This window comes from Typopeltis vanoorti, chromosome 17, assembly GCF_054136105.1.
Source record: "Typopeltis vanoorti isolate ZY-2024b chromosome 17, IOZ_Tvanoo_1.0, whole genome shotgun sequence".
Lineage (NCBI taxonomy): Eukaryota > Metazoa > Arthropoda > Arachnida > Uropygi > Thelyphonidae > Typopeltis > Typopeltis vanoorti.
The window spans coordinates 69,037,321-69,059,999 of NC_143565.1; the positions used below are offsets into that span (position 1 = coordinate 69,037,321).

At 34.9% G+C, this 22,679-nt stretch overlaps 1 protein-coding gene across 3 annotated transcripts in view; it reads left to right on the forward strand.

The window, feature by feature from the left end:
* The window catches only part of LOC150097460 (uncharacterized), a 244,133-nt gene that overhangs the window by 196,317 nt on the left and 25,137 nt on the right, over window positions 1-22,679 (forward strand). For 2 of the 3 annotated variants that reach the window (XM_090407276.1, XM_090407278.1), the window contains one exon: window positions 2,457-2,690. The exons of the other annotated variant lie outside the window; for it this stretch is intronic. In XM_090407276.1, the coding sequence (XP_090263402.1) occupies window positions 2,457-2,690 (234 nt within the window). The remainder of the gene's footprint in view (window positions 1-2,456; window positions 2,691-22,679) is intronic. 3 annotated transcript variants of the gene reach the window in all.

Genomic DNA, 22,679 nt, shown 5'->3' on the forward strand with positions numbered 1-22,679 from the left:
TTACAACCTATTGTGAATGGAATTCATATAAAAAGGGGATTCATTCAGGACAATAATGCACTGGGCCTGCACCATGAACATTTAGTTCAAGGAACACAGAAGACAATGCATTGATCTGATATTGAATGGACAGTGCTTGAATGGAGGTGTGCTTTTCGATACTAGATACCATAGTATCATATCTTATCATCCACAAAATCGCTGATTAGAAATACAAGAACAACATCCAAATGTATGGTGAAACATTTCATGTTTTATAAAAAAATATTCTTAGCAAATATCCTCTGGCACTACACATGCTAGGCTCAACTTGCCATAATTCATTATGATGATCTTATTGTGGACATGGATCTAACAAGTGTATAGCATACTCAGCCAGCTAAAAAATCAGGTAATGCTCTTTTTTATTATATATATATATATATATATATATCTGGAGTAGGCAAGGCCTTTTAACCCTGTCTAGCTTTTGGAGACTGAGTGGGCAGTTCAATTTCCACCAGTAGCCAATCAGCGATAGCTGGCCCAAGACTATCACTAATTATAAGCAGCAACTGATGAAGAGATGGGCAAACATGTGCTGTCATCTCTTGGTATACCTAACCCTAACAGGAAATGTTAGTCTGAAATAATGTGGGTTCTATGGTTGATTTTCTTGAGTTTACAGGATGAAAAACTCATATTTTCTGGGAGGAAAAAACCTATTTGCCCATGCCAGAGATCAACTAACTCAGAAACCAGTTGAAGAAGGTCTTAGAAAAAGTTCTTCCAGTCAATGACTAGACTTGAACTTAAGTCTATCTTTGAGCAGCCTAGCACAGAAGATGCAAGCACCATATTCACTGAGCTATACAGGCATGTGTGTATAGCACACTTATTTGGACCAGTTTTAAAAGCATGGTGTTTTAAAATATATTTATAACACCATGCAAGGAGAGAATATATTTTGTTAAGTTTGTTGACCATTGAGAGTGATCTTGTTTATCTAGTGTGAGTACTACTCATATCACCTGATATTTGTAAATATACTGAACTTTTAATCTTTAACCTCATCACTGGCCATTATGGATCAAATACGCATCCTCGTTTGCTTTGTATCCATCATATATTTCAATGTAATATCAATGGTATTATAATTTTAATATGCACTTCGCATCCATGATAACTTTGACGTCTATAGACGTCTTGGCCGATAGCGTGGTTAAACGTATCTGTGGCATAACTATAAATAATAAATTACACGATAACCACAGTAATTAACTTTAATGAAATAAAGGTATAAATATTTCGTACTGAAATTAACAGTACATCATCAGTGTAGATAAGCAGTTCAAAAGGAATGGAATACAAAGTACATAACAGTCGGTGGTTAACCAATTAAAAACTGTTTGCCCTGTGCTAGAAATTAATATTAATAAAATATTATTAAATAATTCTTAAAAACTATTTCTTTGATGGTTATATAAGAAGAATCTCCTAAACTTTTGGGAGGGAGAGAGACAACTATTTTGATTCAGATTTGGCCAATGTAAAACGGTTTTGCAACTTTCTTTGAAAAGGCATTCATATTTAAACTTGCATCTATGGATTAGACAAGCTTTATCCCACTGGATACTGTGTTTAGTGTCAATACTATGCTGTGCAGACTTTTGAGATTTCATGTATTCGATATAATATTGATGTTTCTTCATTCTTTTTTCCACAGATTGGCCTGTTTGTCCAAAGTATGTTAAATTACATTCACATGGTATCTGCTAAACGCCAGCTAATGATAGAGGTGCCAGTTTGTCTTATGTAGATGGCAACAGGGGAGAAATTTTGTTGATAGGAAAATATGTGGGAATATATGATGTATTGTTAATTTCAGTATGAAATATTTGTATACCTTTATTTCATTAAAGTTAATTACTGTTGTTATCGTGTAATTTATTATTTGTACTGAACTTTTACCATATAACCTTAAATATATACACAAAACGATTTATTTTTGAATAGTACAGAATAAATGGGAGAAAGGGTTGTAATTAATTTGTTATGAATGTTTATGAAGAATATATAGAATAAATACTTGATAAATAAAACTGTAGCTGCTGTTCTGCAGACAGATGTTGCTGAATATATAATCCTGCAAAAGTATTCTTATGAAATAACAAATAGAAACTGAAAATTTCACATTAGGGCAGTTTTTCACTGACATTTTGTTATTTAAAATATTTTAACATATGTAAATAAAAATGGCTTTTTGGAGTTTATAACTCAAAGCTTAATACAGTAACATTTAAACCTTTAACACTGAGTAACATTTGAGACGTTTACATTTAGACCATTTAAACGTTTATATAAGTTAAATGAAGGGAAATTTACTGTTTTTAAAAACACTTGAGTTTGATTAATTCATTATCTTCCTTTTAGCTGTTCTGATAGTTTTCTTGACAGTTCTTTCATTTTATATTTAGAACATCAAAAAATGGTATAGTTGACAAGATGGAAGGAAGAAATATTAACATGGAAAAATTGCATCTTCCTCCTCAACCTGCCCAACTTCAACAACAACCACCACCACCTGGTACATTTTGGATGCCCTCAACAGAACACTTAAGGCATCATCAGGATTTGAGACTACAGCTAAAATCTCTAATCCAGTCTGGATGTACCCTTGGAAGTCAGCTTGGTGGTGATAATTTTCCTCTGTTAGTAGATATAACTATTTCACTCATCATATTATTTTATTATTTAAGCACAAAATTCTTTCAAAATATATCCAAGTGTTATAGTTTTGGAACTCCCCCTCCCCCCGTTTCATTAAATTTAAGCATTAAGTAGATATATTGAAGCCGTTCAGTATAAGCTAATGTGAAGAAAGCATATCCTATAAACACATGCTACATTATAACTACAAAAATTTTCAACTTTTTAACTTTTAGAGGCTCTGTTAATAATAAAATAAAAAATTGTTACTTGCCAAACAGCAGCCAGTTAAACTGACTTTTTTTTTGGACTACACACACACACAGTCTTTTTAAACATGCTATTCAGTATGATTTCAATTATAGTTAATGTAGACAGAAATCCACTTAACAAAAAAAAATAATAATAAATAAAAGGAAAGAAAAAAAGGGTTGGGGGGGGGAGAAAGCTATTTGCATTTTTATATTAGAATCATTCCTAGCAAACAGTATAATGACCAGATAACAGTACAAGACCTAACACATATGGACAACATAAGATATGTGCTGGATATTACTGACATCTCAGGTCATGATCAATACATTTAAACAAAGAAATTGGGTAAATCATTGAATGATGATGATAAAACAAAAAATCCTAAGCCACGAAACAGCCATATCCTACAAAGCTTAAAGGCAGAAATTAACATCTCCTACAATATAGAAAGTGCCAAAAAATCCGCAAAAACTCTAAATTTTAATTTGCAGACCAACAAAATCTTCTAAAATAGTCCAAATGCTCATCTCCCCCCCTCCCAACAAGACATTGAGGAATTTGCCTTATCAGCTAAACTAGCTGACTCTGAGCATAAGTATCCTGTTTGATTTCTGCAATAAATTGGGAATGGCTGACTATCCAGCATATCTCACACAGAATTAATTGAAAAGTATCTACACTATAAATCTAGTCATTCGCATGAATTGAAATTCAATGGCCATCTAAAGTCTTTGAATGTTTGTATACTTTCCTATGTGCTATCAACCAAAATAGCCACAACAGAAAAACAACAGCTGATCCATCCTGGGTCCCCCTCCCCCTGCTCCCACATGCATTAGGATTGCAGTTCTATCTCATTTTATAACTTATAAAACAATGTCAGATATTTTAGACTAAAAAGGATGGTTATAATTCTAGTCTATCCTTTTTCAAGCAGCCATGGAATCAGCTAGGATTATTAAGTACAGTCAAAGGCTTTAAGCATTATTTGTTATAATTCATTTAGTTGCATAAAATAATCTAATATATAATTTTTCCCCTCTGGATTTATCATGTCTTCTTAAACAAACTTTACAGGAACTGTAGGTAAAGTGTTTATTCATTCAGTGCTCATATTTGTGCACACTACCTTCCAAAAGTTTTGTAGTAACTAGAAATGAACAAAATATATATTCACTGATAGAAATTAGCATTGTGCTCTACTTATCCTGGTCAAGCTCCACTAATGAAGAGGATTGTACCCTAATCTACATCCTAGTTTATCATACAGTTGTTCTGTTAGGTTCAAGTTTTCCTCTGCACTATTCACTATAATGTCCCAGTGGTCTTCTTTTCAAACTATCCTTTAAGTCACAAGGCAGTTATTGTTTACATTCAGTGCTCTTGATATCAAGCATTATATTTTTGGAAGGTGTAAAGGTGTACCATAAAATTATTAGAGTAGACCACACAGAGTGGAATGGAACATTTGGACACTGGCATTTTGACATGGCCTTGGCACCATCTGATTTTGCATCAGGCTTTTGTGCACCAGACATTTTAGCTCTAGAAAAATAAATGATTCGATTGATTCATCAACATTCTAGGGTAAAACTTTAAAAAGGTTTACAACTGTAATGGACCTTTATTTAAAAATAAAAAAGTTCAATTTACATTTTCATTAAAATTACAGAATAAACAGACATCATTTAAATGCTAGGAATCACTAAAAATTTCAGCTTTATATACTGTATTTTCCGGTGTATAAGACGCACTTTTTTACCTTAAAAATTCATCTTAAAAATGGGGTGCGTCTTATATAATGAAGGTAAAGATTGTTTCCTCTTTTCAAAGTCATACGCACTCCCTTTTATGTTCCAAGATCTTTGTAGGTGGTTAATGGTGCAATCAAATTGATGCGTGACCTTCACGTGACTTCTAGCATGTCATTGGCTAAGAACGGGGAGTCCCTATTCAAGTTTCATAATATCTTATCCGAGTAATCAGTTACCGATGTTTATCAGCATTTAGTTGACGTGTTGAGATATTTGTGTTCAGTTTGATATTTCCCTGTAGATTTTAGTGATGGAAAAAAACAGGCGACATTCATATACTTCAAGTTACAAATTGCAGGTTGTAAAATATGTGGAAGAACAAGGGAATAGGGAAGCTGAAAGACATTTTGGACCTCCGCCTACAGAAAAATATGATTAGAACTTGGCGTGGTCAGAAGGAGATTTTGTACAATTTGCGTAATGAAAAGCGCGTGGAACGTGGAAAAATTGCGAAGTGGCCAGAACTAGAGACCGAAGTTTTGAAATGGGTGCAAGAAAATCGGCAAAATGGCTTTGCCATTTCAACAAAAATGATTTGTACACATGCAGTCAAAGTAGCCTGTGAGCGTAACATTGAAGATTTTGAAGGTGGTGTGTCATGGTGTTACCGTTTTATGAAATGCAGTGGACTTTGTATGCTTACAAAAACAAAAATCAGTCAAAAAATGCCAAAAGAATATGAAGACAAAATTATTTCTTTTCATAAATATGTGATTCAACATCGAAAAAATTACAATTTTGAAATGGGACAGATAGCCAATATGGATGAAACGTCCCTAACCTTTGATGTTCCCTCAAATAGAACTGTAGCTGAGAAAGGTGAGAAAAGCATTACAATCAAAACCAGCGGACACGAAAAAACACACTACTCTGTAGTTCTTGCATGTTGTGCTGATGGTACGAAGCTGCTGCCAATGATAATTTTTAAGCGGAAGACTCTGCCTACAGAAAAAATACCAACAGGACTGATTGTACATGTGCATGAAAAAGGTTGGATGGATGAAAGTGGCATGAAAGTGTGGATAGATAAAGTATGGAAAAGAAGGAATGGCACACTACTAAAGAAGAAAGCTCTTCTTGTATTTGATCAGTTCCGGGCTCATCTGAAGGATTCAATCGAACAAAAATTTCAAGAGTGCAATACTGAATTGGCTGTCATACCAGGAGGACTTATATCACAACTGCAGCCACTTGATGTATCTTTAAACAAACCCTTTAAAGTCTTTATGAGGGAAGAGTGGAACAAGTGGATGATGAATGCTGGTGTCGGCTAACACCAAAGGGTGCCCTGAAACAGCCATCAATCTCTCTCAAGTGTGTGAGTGGGTTAAGACATCTTGGTCGAAAATGAATGAACAAACTATTGTTAAATCTTCCTTGAAATGTGGAATTAGCAAAGCCCCTTGATGGAAGTGAAGATCATTTCTTATGTGAAGATGATGATGAAGAACAAGAGGAAGAAGAAAGAGAAGAAATTAATGATGATAGAGAAGAGTCAGATGACAGTGACATGGGTTTTGCAGGTTTCTGAAAGGTCAGTTTACTATTAAAAATTACCTATTATTTTTATCCATTTTTTTTTTTAAATCATACTTTAAAGTTTAGGTTTTTTCCAGAAAATTGTATTAATTTTCTTGGGTGCGTCTTATACATGGGAGTGTCTTATACACCGGAAAATACTGTAGTTCTTTGGCAATTATCAGCAAGGCTCTTCAGGTACTCTGCACATCTATGTTTTCAAATCAGAGAACAGAACAAGTTAATGTGTTCTTCTATCTGCATCTCTATACTATTTTTTGGCTTCTGCAGTGGTTCATTCCCAACCAGTAAACATTCATAATATGTATCTCTACCTTTCTATATTTTATGCAGTCTATCTATTAATTTCCATATTGTGGGTTGTTTCATGCTAAATTTGTATTTTAATCTATGGGTGGCTTCCTCTGTATGATTGATGGATTGTAGAATCTTGCAGTTTAATGTTCTCTGATAAAAGTTTCAAATTTCTAGGGGAAATAGAGAAGCTCATTGATTTCCTCCTGTGTTTTGACAATCACTATATATATCTTCAAATATATATGCACATACATAGACAAAATAAAGTTAATACTTTCTAAATCTGCTAATCTTTCCTATTTCTCTGACAAATGGAATAGATATAGACTATTGGATCGGTTTAAGTTTGGACGGTGAAGTAAAGTTTCACGTGTTTCTTTGTAAAGACGTTCTATGAGGAAATGACTTTTATGAAGAACTCTTGTCTTATTCCAGTGAATTCTCTTGCCTGGTTTTTCCTTTCAGTCTTTTCTGACTGTAGGTGACTTTGTGGGCATCGCTCACAAAGTATTCCTGGTGTCCCAGCCGTATGGCTGGTTGTTGGTCAACTTGTGGGGAACAAATTGCGAATTCAATTTATGAAGGCCCAAACTCTCGGTCAAAATGTTGTGCACAGTTGATTTTGGAATCCTCAATTCACCTTCAATCAATCTCATGGACAATTTCGGATTTTCTTTGATGAAATCACTCAGTTTTTTGGATGTTAACTTCACTTAGTCCAGTTTTTGGACAGCCTGGCTTTTCGTCATCCTCAAGCATTTCATGACCACTTTGAAATCACTTAAACCACTCATAAACTTGAGTATGGGATAAGCATTCATCACCATATGCTTTTTGAAGCATTCAATGCATTTCGGTAAAACTTTTACAATGTTTTACCTTTTAACTTTTAACACAAAAGTCAATCGCAGCTCTCTGTTTGAAACTCATTTTCTGACCGTCTGGCAAAACACACTGTCACTCTTGGCACTATAACTCTGCTTCTAATGAAACAAATGTCATAAACAGTTGACACAACACTAATGAAAGTTGCTGCTTTCGACAACAAAAAGATATAATAGGTGGCGACACTAGGTTCTTCTATTTTCAAAAAGTTTGGTTTCTTTTTGAACAGAGGGTGTATAATCTCATCAAGGAACTTATTTGTTATTATTATGTGACATCTCCAGGGAGTCCAAAGACTCATCGAGGTAGGGCAACTTCTCTACAGCTCTCTGTCTACACCAACTACATCGTCATCTACTGCCTATCTCCACCACCACCACTGGTATTTCCACAGACAATCACAAACATCCATACCCATGGCGGGATTCGAACCCGCAGCTTTTTGGCTAGAGAGCGGATATGCTAACCACTCAGCCAACCGAGCCAGCATTTAATAGTTTAATCTCTTTGTTTTTGTAGGGTTATAACCGATTTCTTGTTAGGTAGAGGTATCTTGGAATTCAGTTTGTCTTCCTCTCATAGTAGATCTTATCCATTACCACTACAGATTTTCCTTCATCTACTTTTGAAATAGATATGTGATTCTTTTGTTTTAATGAAAGCAGCACACGAAATTTAGTAGTAGATAAATTACATCGAGACAATTTGCATTTAAGGATGAAACAGCAACTTCAAAGCATAGTTTGTTAACATCTTCGCCTGAGAACCAGACAGATTGTGTTCAGTATTATGCCAAAAATCAATATACAAAATGGCTTTATGTACAACAACAAAATTACAACCTTAGCTAACACACTAGTCTAAGCATTAGGCAGGCATCCAGAAATATTAATAACCCATTTATTAGTAGGATTGTTTGCAGCAGTAAAGTTTTGCTCATATATGATGATTCCTGATGCAGAAATACGATGATTCGTATTTCTACATCAAAAATGATACATTCAGTGCAAATATTTGTATCATAAATAATGAAGATTATCCCACATTGTTATAATGCCTGATAACAAGTGAATGAGACCAGTTTTGTGAGTATAACCCCTTGGAAGAAGTGCTAGATTTTGGTATGAATTGTCTGGTGGGCAAACAACATTCACAGTATGCTTTTAAGGGTCGCTAGTAAGGAAGAGATTAAGAATGTTTAGGGAGTAATTATTAATATTGTGTGATATTCCTATGCATCTAAACAACTTTTGTGAGATCATTGGTAGCAAATACTTTGGCAGTTCAGTTAGAACTGCCTGCAGCATCACTACAGGTGGAAAACCAGCTGGAATTATGAACATTAAAATCTCTAAGAAAGGCAACTTCACTATTAGAAAAATTGGACTGAAGAAAATCCACATTTCAAACAAGGAAATTAAAAAGTTCAAAATTATTGATTAGCAGATAGATTTAGTCAGGAAATTGCAGCCAAAAATCAAAATAAGAGAATATTCTAAGTTGGAAGCTGACATAATATATACAGTGCAAGAAAGTAACAAGTCTGAATTCAAATAAGCCAAAATATGGATAAGAAAAATATTTTATTTCTTGTCTCCCTTGGAATATAATCTCCAAGGGCAAAATATGCTTACTGCAGCATCACTGCATACTTTGGAAAGACTTGGAAAATTTTTATAATGTCATCTGTTATTGTATTTTTTTGCATATCATAAACTATCATGTCAAGAGTTAGTTTTCAGAAAGAGGGGGGAAAAATTCTCCTAGAGCTAAGTCAGAAGAGTAAGGATAGTGGTATTGCAGCATTGCTCACAAACAATGCTGCAATACCACTCTCATGCAATAACCGCTGTTTTTTCCCTCCCTCATGCAATAACCGCTGTTCCAAACAACCAGACTGTTCTAAATCTGGCCACATGTACTTAATTCTGGCAAACATTTCAGTATACCCCCCCCCTTCACTGCTGCTGGCCTGGTTAGTGTATCTGCTCTCCAGCCAAGAGGCTGCAGTCTCGAATCCTGCCAAGGGCATGGATGTTTGTGATCCTACTGTTTACCATATACTGCTGTAAACCTGTGTCCTGGTGCTGTGTGACCTTTAATGTCTTTGTGCCATGAAAATCAAATCCCAATCAATCTCTCCATCACCAGTAATTATTGCTTACAGTTATACATTTCAGTATACCTCTAAACAATAATTATTGGTGACAGCTCATCCTTGTAGAACAATGGATTTATCTCTTGATAACTGAAGAATGCAGTCAGAATGGTTTTGATATGTAATTGGGGGAAAATCATTCTTATTTTGACTGGTTTTGTACTTGGGAATCACCATTCTATTCTTTGTCTTAGGATCATACCTGAAGTACTCTCTTGTCCCCAGAATAAGGAAACTAGGTTTTCCTTATTATCAGTTTGAGTGTAATCTTTGTAGATAAGAATTCAATATGAATTATCTATATATTTTTTTATTTATTTTAGTCTGGAGAATTTACAGACCTTATTGATTCCTTATGTGTTTTTCACTTGTTAGCATTCTCAGTGTTATGTTATTGTTAGCATTTTCAGCCTTCACTTGCTAGTAAATTGTACAGTTTGTCCATCGATTCCAGATTCTTAGTGTTAGAACTTTAATTACCAATTGACACACTACTACCATGCTACTTAGTACAGGCCTGAAGTGGCTTATGCTACATTTGGTTTCCAGAGTAAGGGTTGTTATGACTTCTGAACCCTCTTTCCCTCCCTTTTTTCCCCATCATCCATTGCAAGTAATACACCTCAAAGGGCATACCAGACATACTTTGGAGTCACCAAAATCTCCATTTTGAAGGTACAGCAGTAAAATTACTTTATCCTTGAATGATGACAGTAATGCATTAGAAGGCCTCCCAATCAACTAGCACATAATCTGCAATATGCTCTGCCAGTTTCTGGAGTGAGAGTCCAAGTAGTAGTATGTGAGAATCACTGTTGAAACCATGCTATGGCAAGGAGACTGAACACTATGTGGGCGACACATCCAAGAGTATCTCCTCTCACTACATGCCCTTACTCTCTATTTAACTATTCACAAACATGAGGCATGAAAAGCACACCAAATGATCGTAGTGTCATCATTGTTTAAAACACACACATACACAAAAAACTCCTACGAAAATTATTTTATGATTTTTGTAGGAGTTGTATCCAGACATAACCTCTTATTTTTGAAAACGTTGCAAATTGCAGTTACAACAACCACAGTTGTGCTCTAACTGTTCAAAATTACAATATATGTGATACTCTTTCATTGCTTCTGTTTTGTCAAGATTTGAGCGAGTGCATATCTAGAATTCTAGTTTTTGACCTCTGGCTTAAGCCTTTCTTTCACAGTGATCAGTATTTATTTTAATAAAATTATGGAAACTGCTGCCTTGTTAAGAATAATAATTTTAATTTCTGATGTTTTCACCTTCATATTAAGGTCATCATCATCTGGTGAACTCGATACATAGCAACGCACCTTGCTCATTTGGGTGTCTGTTGACTTCTTTCCAAGCAGTGTATGTGTGTTCACCAGATGATGTGTGTTGGAAGGCAGTATAAATGGAAGGAATGTGATGATCCCATGTCAGCGCAACTGTATTCGGGTGAAATAGCTGTGAGAAGGGAACTGATGGAGTTTGAAAGAGGTATTGTTATAGGATGCCATGTTGCAGGCCTATCTATTCAGCAAATTGTTAACAATGCAGTGCTTCCTACTTTGTGACATTTCTACAGAACTGACCATTGTCTCCTTCAGCAAAACAATGCACCGTGTTATAAGACTACTGTAGCTGCATGGTTTATGGACATGAATGTCACCACCCTTGACTGGCCTCCACAGAGTGCTGATCATTCAACCCTATTCATCTGTGGGATGAATTAGAGTGTTGGGTGAGGTCAAGGGTTGTCCACCCAACAACATTCCAGGACCCAATTACATGCCTTCAGGAATAATGGTCCAAAATTCCCATTGATCCATGTCATATGCTTGTGGAAAGTATGTTCTGTTGGATTGCTGCAGTCATCACAGCAAAAGGAGATCCTACATCTTATTAAGGTGGGCACCATGGCTGTTTGTTCCTCACACTATGGTGCTATAAACCAAAATAATCACTCAATGTTTTGACCTTCACATTAAGGTCATCATCTGGAGTATACACATTTATACAAAGAAACAAGCTGCACTGCAGTCTACACAATGTGCTGAAGTTGCATTGATTTGGTCAACCGTTAAAACTACTGGCCTGACCTCTGGCAGGAAAACCATATTACATCAAAGCTAGAGTCCTGTTATTATTATCTATTAAGTTACAAAATGGGAGCCTGTGTAGTTCCATGGATGTGCCATTTGCACACCACAGTGCTTGACCGCACAAAGGAAGACTTGGTTTCGAATCTGTCGTCGACTAGAGGTTCCAGAGTTAGTCGATCTCTGGCACGGGCAAGCGGGTTTTTTTGTTCCGTAAACTCAAGAAAATCGACTGTAGAACCCACATTATTTCGGACATGAAATATATTGTGTTAGGGTTAGTGACCACAAGATTGCGGCACTTGGGCCGTCTCTCTTCACTGCGTGCCGCTTAATTAGTGATAGCCTTGGGCCAACTATCTCTGATTGGCTGCCAGTGGAGATTGAACTGCCTACTCAGTCTCCGATTTTTTTTTTATTTTAATTTTTTTTTTTTTGAAGTTACAAAATTAAATTAAGTTAGAGAGCAACGTGCTCACACAAAACAGGGAAAAAAAATTTTTTTTTTTTTACTCATATAAGTATACATATAAATTAAAACAAACCAGTATGGATGGTGGCCAATAAAAGCTGAAAATTTGCTTAGAGTCCTAAAGTCAGGGTTTGCTGGAAAACTTGAAGAACTGAATGTGTGCCATCCAAATTCTTGGGATTTTTATGTCACCATTATTGTGTTAAGATTAGGTCAGTTAATCAAAATTTCACAGGCTTCTTTAAATTTCCTTTCATATCAGGTTTTTGTATGATGTAAAGAACAAGTACTTTTCCAATCAGTTTGGTGTAAGATGTTAAGAGCATGATCTGAGAAGCCTGTTTTACCAAAATTACTAAATTTAATGTGTCGTTTGTGTTCTTTTTTTTTTTTTATGGATAGAGATTGTTCATCCAGTTTCCCCAATATAAGATATATGATAGATACAGTCAACTCCATGGTGAGCCAATGGGGTGGGGGGGGGGTCATTAGATTAGAGGAGTTGAATATGTTTCTTAGTTTCATAGGTGGTTTAAAACTGGCATTAAGATTATAATGATGTAGGATTCTATTAATTTTTTCTGATAACCCTTTAATATATGGAATAGCTATGATTTTACTGTAATTATATTATTTTTTGGTGAAATTTTATGAAGAACTTTATTAATAGTATTTCTGACAATGGCATAATTGGGCCCTACTTCATTGAAGAGGTTGGTTCAACTCTGACCTTGAATAGTGAGAATGTGTTGGTTCCATTCACCCAGGATTTGCACAGGATGTGTTGTGCAAAAAACATTCCATTTTGTGCACACATAATGTAATTCTAGAGCCTATTTATCCCAACACTTTCCCCGGGAGGCTCATTTCAAGGTTTCCAGAATTCCTGTATTCTTCACGTTCTACTGATCTCACATCATTTGGGGGGTATGCTGAAGGAATGGATATTCCACAATGATCTGCTTTCAAATGTTGATGAACTAAGGGATAAAATTGCATGATATGTCCAACAGGTATCCCAACTCTTGTTCTCCAGATGACAGAGAACCTTCACATTGTGCTACAAAACTTGTCTTGAAACACAAGGTGCCCATTTCAAGCAAGTAATCTGCTGTTATTAATGTTTATTTGACTAAGATTCCACCGATAGTTGTGGATGCACATATCATCATGTGTAAACATATATTTCTTTGTTAATAAATCCGTTTACTCCATAACATATATATTGTAGTTATTCAGTAATGTTTTTTTGTGTCATACTTTATTAAGGTTTTCTTGTGTTGGGTTCTGAAAACAATTATTAAAAACAATAACTCTTTCTTATCTAGACACACTTGTCACATATCTTCCCTCGTGCTGTCTTTCATTCACAGTCTATACACAGAAGCCAATACATACACAAAAATTCATACCACCATCCATCACAAAATCTAGGGGTCATCAGCACCCTCAAACAGAACCCTAACGATTTGCTCCGGTGAGCAGGCACTGAAGAAATATGAAATTGTTAGCCACATATTTAGAAAAAATGGCTACAATGAATAAAGAGATCCTATACAATCAAAAAAGATTACAAGAATGCCATATATTATGAGAATATCAGTAAAAATAGATAGAACAGTACATAAATACAACATTAAGGCAACCTTCAAACCTCTTGCAAAATTAAAAAGTATACTCTACTCATCCTTTTCTGTACCTTGCACTAACGCCACATTAAATTCCTTCATTATGGTAGAACAGGGACCTGTCAGACCATGCACTTCAAACATGTCACAGAATCAACTGGATAGGTACCAAGTCCCTACACCGCACCAAAACATGGTTTGAAAGAAAGTTCAAGGAAGCTTGCAAAATGCTTAAACATCATCCGAATCTCAACAAGAATGAGAGATTAGGAATTCCAAGAATCTGAAAGACCCATCTATAACCTATATAGCATCCAGAATATGATGGCAGAACCCCAACACAAGAAAATCTTAATATAAGAGGACTGTAGATGTGCGTTTAATGTAGCTCCACTATAAAAAAATTTTTATCATCTTTATATTATTATAGTTATTTGTAAAAAAATATATATATTTTTTTTTTACTTAAATATAAAGAGCCAATAGGCTTCACTTAGGACATCTAATATCCCCTTAATTTAAATAATATTTTTTTAATTAATTTATATTTGTGTATAATTATTTATCATCATTGTGATCATTATTTTATTTATTATTACTTTTTTTTAACTGAAGTCATGCTAGGGTAAACGATTAATGCATTTAGATTTATCTTACTTTTGTGTAGTGTCCTGTGCATGTGTAAGTTTTCCTGATCTCTTATATTCAAAGTACTTCAAAATATTTCTGCAAATATAATTTCCACTGCTTTCTAAACCATATATTATCTATCAGTCTTCGTTCATTTTGAGGATCAGCTTCAACTTCTTGCTCTTTCTGGGTTGTATAAAGTTCTTTTTGCCTGCAAATTACCTTCTTTGGACAGCCAGTTAGATCTGTTAACATCCACCTTGATGAAGATAAAAACTACATCTGCAGTCATCTATATGGCAATTCAGGACTGGCAGATCATGCTCTGGATATTCCTTTCTTAAATTCACATTCTTAAATGAAGACAATTATAATGCATTAGAAGTCACTGTAGGTCTGAGAGACTATTTTTAGAATCAGTATCAGCTATGAAACACTATCCCAACCTTAAATATTTATGGCTGCATTAATTTGCCAATGATGGAGGCCATCATTGTAAGACTACATTTAGCCTGACTTTTCTCAATTAAATTTTTTTAATCCATCCCTTATAGTGTGCCTTGTTAAGTATTAGTTTCTTTTCAGTTACAATTTGATTTTTTTTACAACTATCTATTTATATGCTCTGTGTATTACATGTGTAATTTTGTGTTCCAAGGATGCTGGTTGGAAATCTAGTGAAATATTAATAAGTTCAGTGAATTATTTATTATCCTCTGGCATTGTTTATACCTTGAAACACTGTTGTGATTCTTCAAATTAATCCAACTTTATTTAATTTAATTATTTGCCTTGGAGTCTCCTCTGATCAGACAATGCTACTGTTAGATTACACTAGAAAAATGAGCATTTAAGTTTTTAATAAACTTCAATTTTTTCCTCAGTGCGTTTTTTATTCATGAAATGTATTATAGTAATGTTCCATGAATGTATCTGAAATATCAGTTTTGTATTTTCTTTGTTACACTTTCCATTAAACTTGGAAATATTTCAAAATATGGAAACCGAGGTCTCTCTCTCAGTCTGTCTGTGTGCGTGCATGATCAGTTTTCTGACCTTCAATTAACATAGTCTTAAATCGGTTAGTTTATCTGGTAAACCAGATAAACTAACCAACTAACCAAAGGTTTACAACTATGCAACTGTTCCTTCAGTTATCTAACAACTTTTTTGTTTAAAATCACTTTTGAGGAATCAGTCATTGAAGTTCATCACTGATATACAAGATGACGAAGGAGGAATCTTTGGGTCATCCTGTATATCAGTCTAGAAGTGCCATGACTTAATTCTCTTTTTTTTTTTTTTTCTTTTTTTTTTTCCCATTATAGTTTAAGTATTTATATTAGTTGCCTTATTCTATTACAAGTGCTTTTGTGTTCCATAGATGCTGATTCAAATTGAGCAAAATATCTCCAGCTATATAAATTACAGTTTATTCTATTCTTATATGGTGTTGCGAGTTACTACTGAGAAAGAACATCTATTTAGGACCGAAAGAAGTGAATAGATATAAACCAAAGGAAGGGGGGGGGACCAATGAAGCCAAAACAGGTGAATGCCTAATCCTTGAAGAGAAGAAGAGTTAATACTGTTAGAATTACATTTAAGTGTTCAAAATGAACTAAAATTTACATTTTAGTTCATTTTGAAGAACATTAGAGCATTGCATCATTCATTTGACAAAGACCTGAGCTCAGTTCTCATCATAATGAGGAATCGTCATATAGCCTTTTTCAGGTGAGTTAGCTGATTTCATATGGGTCTAGCAGAGTGACAAATTGGCCTAAAGAACACTTGCAGTTTACAAAAATACTAGTAGTAGGTGTTTGATGATATAGTGCATAGATTCGAGAATGAAGTAGTATTGACATCAAGTGATTGGTGTGGAGTAGAGTGCTCTCTCAGATCGAGTCCTTGGAGATGATTCACTTAATTATGAATTGTTTATATTATGTTATGAAATAGAAAGGCACTTTTGAAATCAATACCAAAATAGTAAAAGGTTTCCCAGATATTCATATCTGGAACCTCTACTGGCACATATCTTACTTCACTCAGAAATGCATTATAGTAGTTTCCATAGGTACAGAGCACATTGTTCATTATTATTTTCGCTGTTTACAACCTTAGGGGAATGATTTTCTATTATTAATTTTCTTCCAAATTGGTCTCTTATTTGGCAAGTTCTTGATTTAATCAGATTTTATATTTGCCTTCTAAAGCAACTGATAACTGCATTAATTCACCCAAACTTGGTCTTCTCTGCCATTTTTGCTTAACACTTGTTAATCTTTCATTTTCCATTCTATTTAAGTGAAAACTATTACTTGATTCTGTGGCTGATTTTTCTGTCTTTTCCATATAAATTTATTCAGTTGACATTCTGCTATGTTAGCCTTGCACATTCTCTTGTTTATTTTCATATTCTTTTTTTTTTCCCCTTTGCAAATAATTGTGACTGAAGAGATAAAAGGCATTACCTTGTCTCCAGATTTATTATTATTATTACAGGCGACTCCAGGGAGTCCTTAGACTCATCGAGGGAGGCTCTAAACATCATGTCCACACAACTATATGACATTCTCACAGTATCTATCATACCTTGCCTTGAACTCACTCACCGTCATAGCACCCACAACAGACTCTGGCAGCTTATTCCACTCTAAAAGTAAAGAACCCAGCTCTAACACCCTTGCTAACCACACTCTTGCCCAGCTTCCATAGGTGCCCCCCCCCCCCCTAGTTGTCCCACCACCAGTCCTGATCTCAAAAAATATCCTCTGAATTAATCCTATAGAAACCCTTTAGCAATTTGAATGTCTCGATCATATCTCCCCTTTTCTGCCTATCAACTAATTTCTGCAATCCACAAATCTTCAACCTGTTCTCATAAGGTTCATTCCATAGACCTGCTATCATTTTGGTCACTTGCCTTTGGATCCTCTCCACTTCCTCCCCATGAAGAAGAAACCTAGGTGACCAAATCTGGGCACAGTAGTCGAGATGAGGTCTTATCAAGGCTCGGTACAGAGGTACAATAACTTGCTTGTTTCTGCTCGTCAAAGTATTTTTCAACAACCAAGTGAGTTGATGAGCTGATTTAGCCACTTTTGCAATGTGTCCCCTGAACTTCATCTCCCTATCCACCAACACTCCCAAGTCCCTGGCCTCATCAATCTCCTGGAGTACAGTTCCACCAATGTGGTATACTGCTGCTAATCTTAACTTTATTATACATTTATTATATAAAAAGTGCAGTTTTTTTTTTTTTTTTTCCTGTTCATTTTCATAGTTTACTTCTTTTTATTGCTGATTTTCATACCACATTTGGCATAACTAGCAATTGTTTACTTTAGTAAGCATTGCAGCAGACTTTATCAAATTAGTCTGCAACAGTGATTAACACGGACATTAAACATTACCTGCATGAAGGACTGTGCTTAATATTCTCTCTTTGGATAGGTTTAATGTGATCCATATAGATTATAAATAACGGCAGAAATAGTGCCTTATCCCTTACTCTAATTTAATTTAGCATGCCCTTGACTTCTAACTGCTGATTTGTAACTATAATATAAATGGTGTAATTGCTGTTTTGAGCAGCTTTGTCATGGTACTTGTTATATGCTTTTATTTTAGATCAGCATAAGGATCTCTATTTAAACAAGCAGCAAATATCTGCTTGTTGTTGAGTCGTTAACACACCCACTCTTCAACCAGCAGGCTGCTGGCTTGAATCCCACCATGTCATGGATGTTTATAATTGTCTTTTGGTGGAAAATGAAGTTCATCACCTGGTGATGAAACGCCACCCAACTTATTGGAGACTTGCAGCGGGCTTGAAAAAATTCAAAGTTTGGTTTCCAGAGCTGAGTTAAGTTTCTAGACTATGTTAAAAAAAAAAAAAAGGTAATAACAATAAATGATAAAATTCCTTAGTCCCTCTTCCTCATGGTACTGATATACTACTAGAGGTTGACAGCCTTTCATGGGTGGGGAAGACACACAAAGTAGCAAACAGAAAAACTTCAGTTGCTTCATCCCATAATGCAAAGCATATATCCTTTTGGACATGTATAATGACGCCATGAACTTAAGAGAACAAGTGCCCCCCATTAGGTTACTGGCACTTTCTGTAAGGGTCACTACTCATTGAGATAGTGACCTCAATGTGTGTGGGATTTAATAGATGAATGAATTGTATAGGAATAGACTGCATGTGAATGTTTTTTGGAGTGAATCAGTGGAAGCCAGGCTTTTAAAAAAATCTCCAGATAGATCTGAAAAGTTTCTAAGTCTACTAGAGAGCTTATCAGAAAATATAACCTTTTATATGCAGCAACTAGCACATTTTTTCTAACATTCCATTCAAGATCATGGAATGCCAGCAGAAATGTGTGAAGAGAAAAAAATGCAGTTTGTAAATGTGTGGGATGAGTTTAACAGATGAATGAACTGTATAAGAATAGACTGTATCTGAATGTTTTTTTGGAGTGAATCATCTGGAAATGCTGTTGCTGGAAGGAAGTGTAATCAGTAATGCAAACAAGGTATTAGCAGAAGTCAGAGACGTAAATGAGAGCAGGAGAGTGAACCATTTGAGAGTGATGTGAATGGAGATGAGAATGTGAGAACAGGAGTGCAAGTTAGATAGGGAAATGGGGTGGACCATAGAGGTTAGAGATACACAAAGTAGGTTCTGAAAGCAATGATGAATGTATGTATGGGGATGGTCAGTACAGGAATGGAATTGCTAGGATTACATGTGTGGTAGTTGAGTCTGGGGGAGTATATTGGACAAAAGGTAAGCGGATGAGCAGGTATGGAGAAGTCATAGATGAGTGGCAGCATGGGTAGAACTGGTTATAGACCAAGAAATGAATTGTTATGCTTATTTACAAATGCCAGGACTATCAGAAATAAGGGAGATGAAATTGTTGTATTTGTTGAGTTTATTTGCCCAAAAATTGTTGGAACAAGTGAAACATAGTTGGATAAGAATGATATCTTGATAGGAATAGAAATGGACGTATATGTTTTTCATGATATAGGAAGGGCAAGAAGGGAGAGGAATTGCTGCTGATGATGATGGCAGGGGAAATTAATCACCTAGTTTTCAAGGAAATGCTGTATTGGAGATGGTCCAGACAGTTACTAAATCAATGGCAGGTCTATGGAATAGACCCAATCTCAATTGGGTCTATTCATAGACCTAGTCTATTCCATTGGACATTCCCCAATCTCTCCATATGAGGAGAGATTGGGGAATGCAACTTGCAGAGCCTTGTGAATAGGAGAGGATGTAAAAATAATCATATTTACAAATATGAATCTTTTTATAATGGTTTCTCTATATTGGTATTAGTTTTGGTTTCGTAATCAGGTATAATCAGCACTTGCGATGTGCCCATTATTGATATGTATGTTAAAATGAAACATAAAGTATTTGTGATTGATGTACTTACTAGATTCTGATATCTGTAATAATTTCATTGTTCATTATTCTTCTTCATGTAGCTTCCTCAGTGAGAGGGTGCAGCACCATGTCCTTCCACTTCTCTCTGTTGGTGGCTTTCCTTTTTGTTTCTGCATAGCCATGTGATCCTGTCTATGATCTTATATCTTCAAGCCATGTCTTTCATTTTTTGCCTCTTGACCTTTTCCCATAATTTTTCCTTCTAGAACTGTTAGTATGCTCTGTCCTGCTGAACATCTCATTACATGTCCTGCCAATCTCATCTTTCTCTGGATCATTTCCTGTAAAAAAGATCTCTGTGTTCTCATTCTCTGTAGGACATCTGTATTTGTCACATGTTCTGTCCATGGGATTTACAGAGCTCTCCTATAGCACCACATTTCAAAGGCATTATCTGTTGTCTTACTCTCTTCATGAATATCCAGGTCTTACTTCCATATGTGAAAATTGGCCACACTAATGTTCTTATCATTCTTTTCTTTGTCTCGATACTCAGAACTTCTGAGCAGATGTTTATTTTTGCAAAATGCATCTTTAGCTATGGCTGTTATTATTTTTCTTTCTTTATCTTGCTTTCCATCTGCAGTAAAGTAGGTGCCTAAATATTTGTATGCTGTTGTATGTTCAATTTTCATATTGTTTATGAATATTTCTGGCTTGGATCTGCTTTCTTTTGAGATTTTCATAAATTTGATTTTTTTTTGCATTAATATCTAGTCCAAATTCTTCACCTTCTTCAATTAGTAGCTGCAGTAATTTGATTAATTTGTTTCTGTTTTCTGCTATTAGAATGGTATCATCAGCATATCTAACATTGTTGTATTTTATACCATTGATACTAATTCCTGTTTTTGTTTTTCAATCTTTTTCATCACTGTCTCACTATAGATATTAAATAGATATTTGGTGAAAGGATACAACCTTATCTAACTCCTCTTTTTATTTTCACTTCAGAAGTCTCAGAGTTAAACAGCTATATTTTCTGTTTGGCGTAAATCATTTTTATAATCTTAAGTACCTGACCTTCTATGTCTAACTTATCCAATACAGGTATCCCTCGATTTTACCGCGTATATCAAAATCGCATAAATCAAATCTAATAATCAATGGTAAAAATTACAATTCATCCATAATCGATTACTGTATCAATAGTTCGTTTTATATGGTACTCTTTTAGGAAAGATAAAAAATGAATGCAAAGTAAATAGTATACCCACTAAAACAGTTTTTGTTTTTTTCTTATCGGCATAAATTCTACAATAACAAACAAAATGACTTTCCAGACCTCAGCAAACAAGCAATAAAACAAAGAAAAAACACTGCAAACATAATACATGATAGTACAAATTAAGTGGATATCGAATCCAACATTATTTCATAGCCGAATATAGAAACTACAAGAGTTTCGTGCTGAATATACAGAAACTAAAAATTTCGGCAGATGCAAGCATAAGCAACCCTATGGGCAACTCGTAGTAAAGGTGGAGTAAGCTCCAGATCACTTTCCTTAGTATTTTCCATAATGTAAAGCACATCTCCTAGAGTACATGTATGATAAATAAGCCTTTGGCTCTCTATTTCAGTAATACATGATGGTTTATTTTCAGTTACAACCTAAAAATTATTGAACAAAGAATTAAAAAAATAAAAAAAAAACTAATCCATGCTATACTGATATCGGAGGTCGCGGTATCTCTCAGATACAGTTTACTGTCAAATATCACAAACCTTTGCATAAGATGTGTTAAACCAATCTGACAGCAAAAAAACAGTGCAGAATATCACTTGTAACATATGAATGTACAGTTACTCGTGACCTCCAAGCTATACACTGAATTGTGTAAGAATATTTATATTAAACATTTTGCATGTATCTGTCAGATCAGCTGCGAGCTCCTCAAGGTTAAAGGCACGTTAATTAAAACTCTTGCAGCGTATATCAAGGGATTGCTGCAATTAATTTCGGGGCGTTAATCAAATCCCACGTTAAGCAAAACTGTGTTAAGCAAGGGATACCTGTATATTGAACATTTTATTGTGTTTTACGGTCAAAAGCCTTCTGAAAGTCTATGAAGCTTATGTAAATGTTTCTATTTTTTTCAAGTGATCTTTCTATTAGTATTTTTAGTTCCAGGATAGCATTAATGGTTCCCATTCCTCTTCTGAAGCCTTTCTGTTGTTCACTCGATTCACCGCTTATGGTTCTTTCAATTTGTTTGTTAATGATGGTTAAAATAATTTTAAATGCATGGGATATTAGGCTCACAGTTCTGTAATCCTCACAATTTTGTGCATTATGTTTCTTTGGAATTGGTATATAAATGGATGTTGTAAAAACTTCAGGAAATTGTATTGTTTTATAAGATGTCTTGAATGGATTCCACTAAATAGTTGTTATTATTGCAAGTCAAAGCTTTCAGCAGCTCAGCCGGAATATTATCACACCCAGGGGATTTATTATTAGGAAGATTTTTAATTAGATGTTCTACCTCCTTTCTTGTGGGTAGAGTGGTATCTGTTGTTATGTTTTACTTAAGGTGTCGTGAATCATCTAACATGTTACCATTATCATCATCCTAGAGATCTGATAAGTACTCCACCCATCTTCCATTTATCTTTTCCTTATCAATGAGTATGTTTCCATCTTTGTCCTTGATGTTATTAGACTGTGTGCGTTTTGTTTTTCCGTTAAGTTCTTTCACTTTCAGGAATGCTTCTC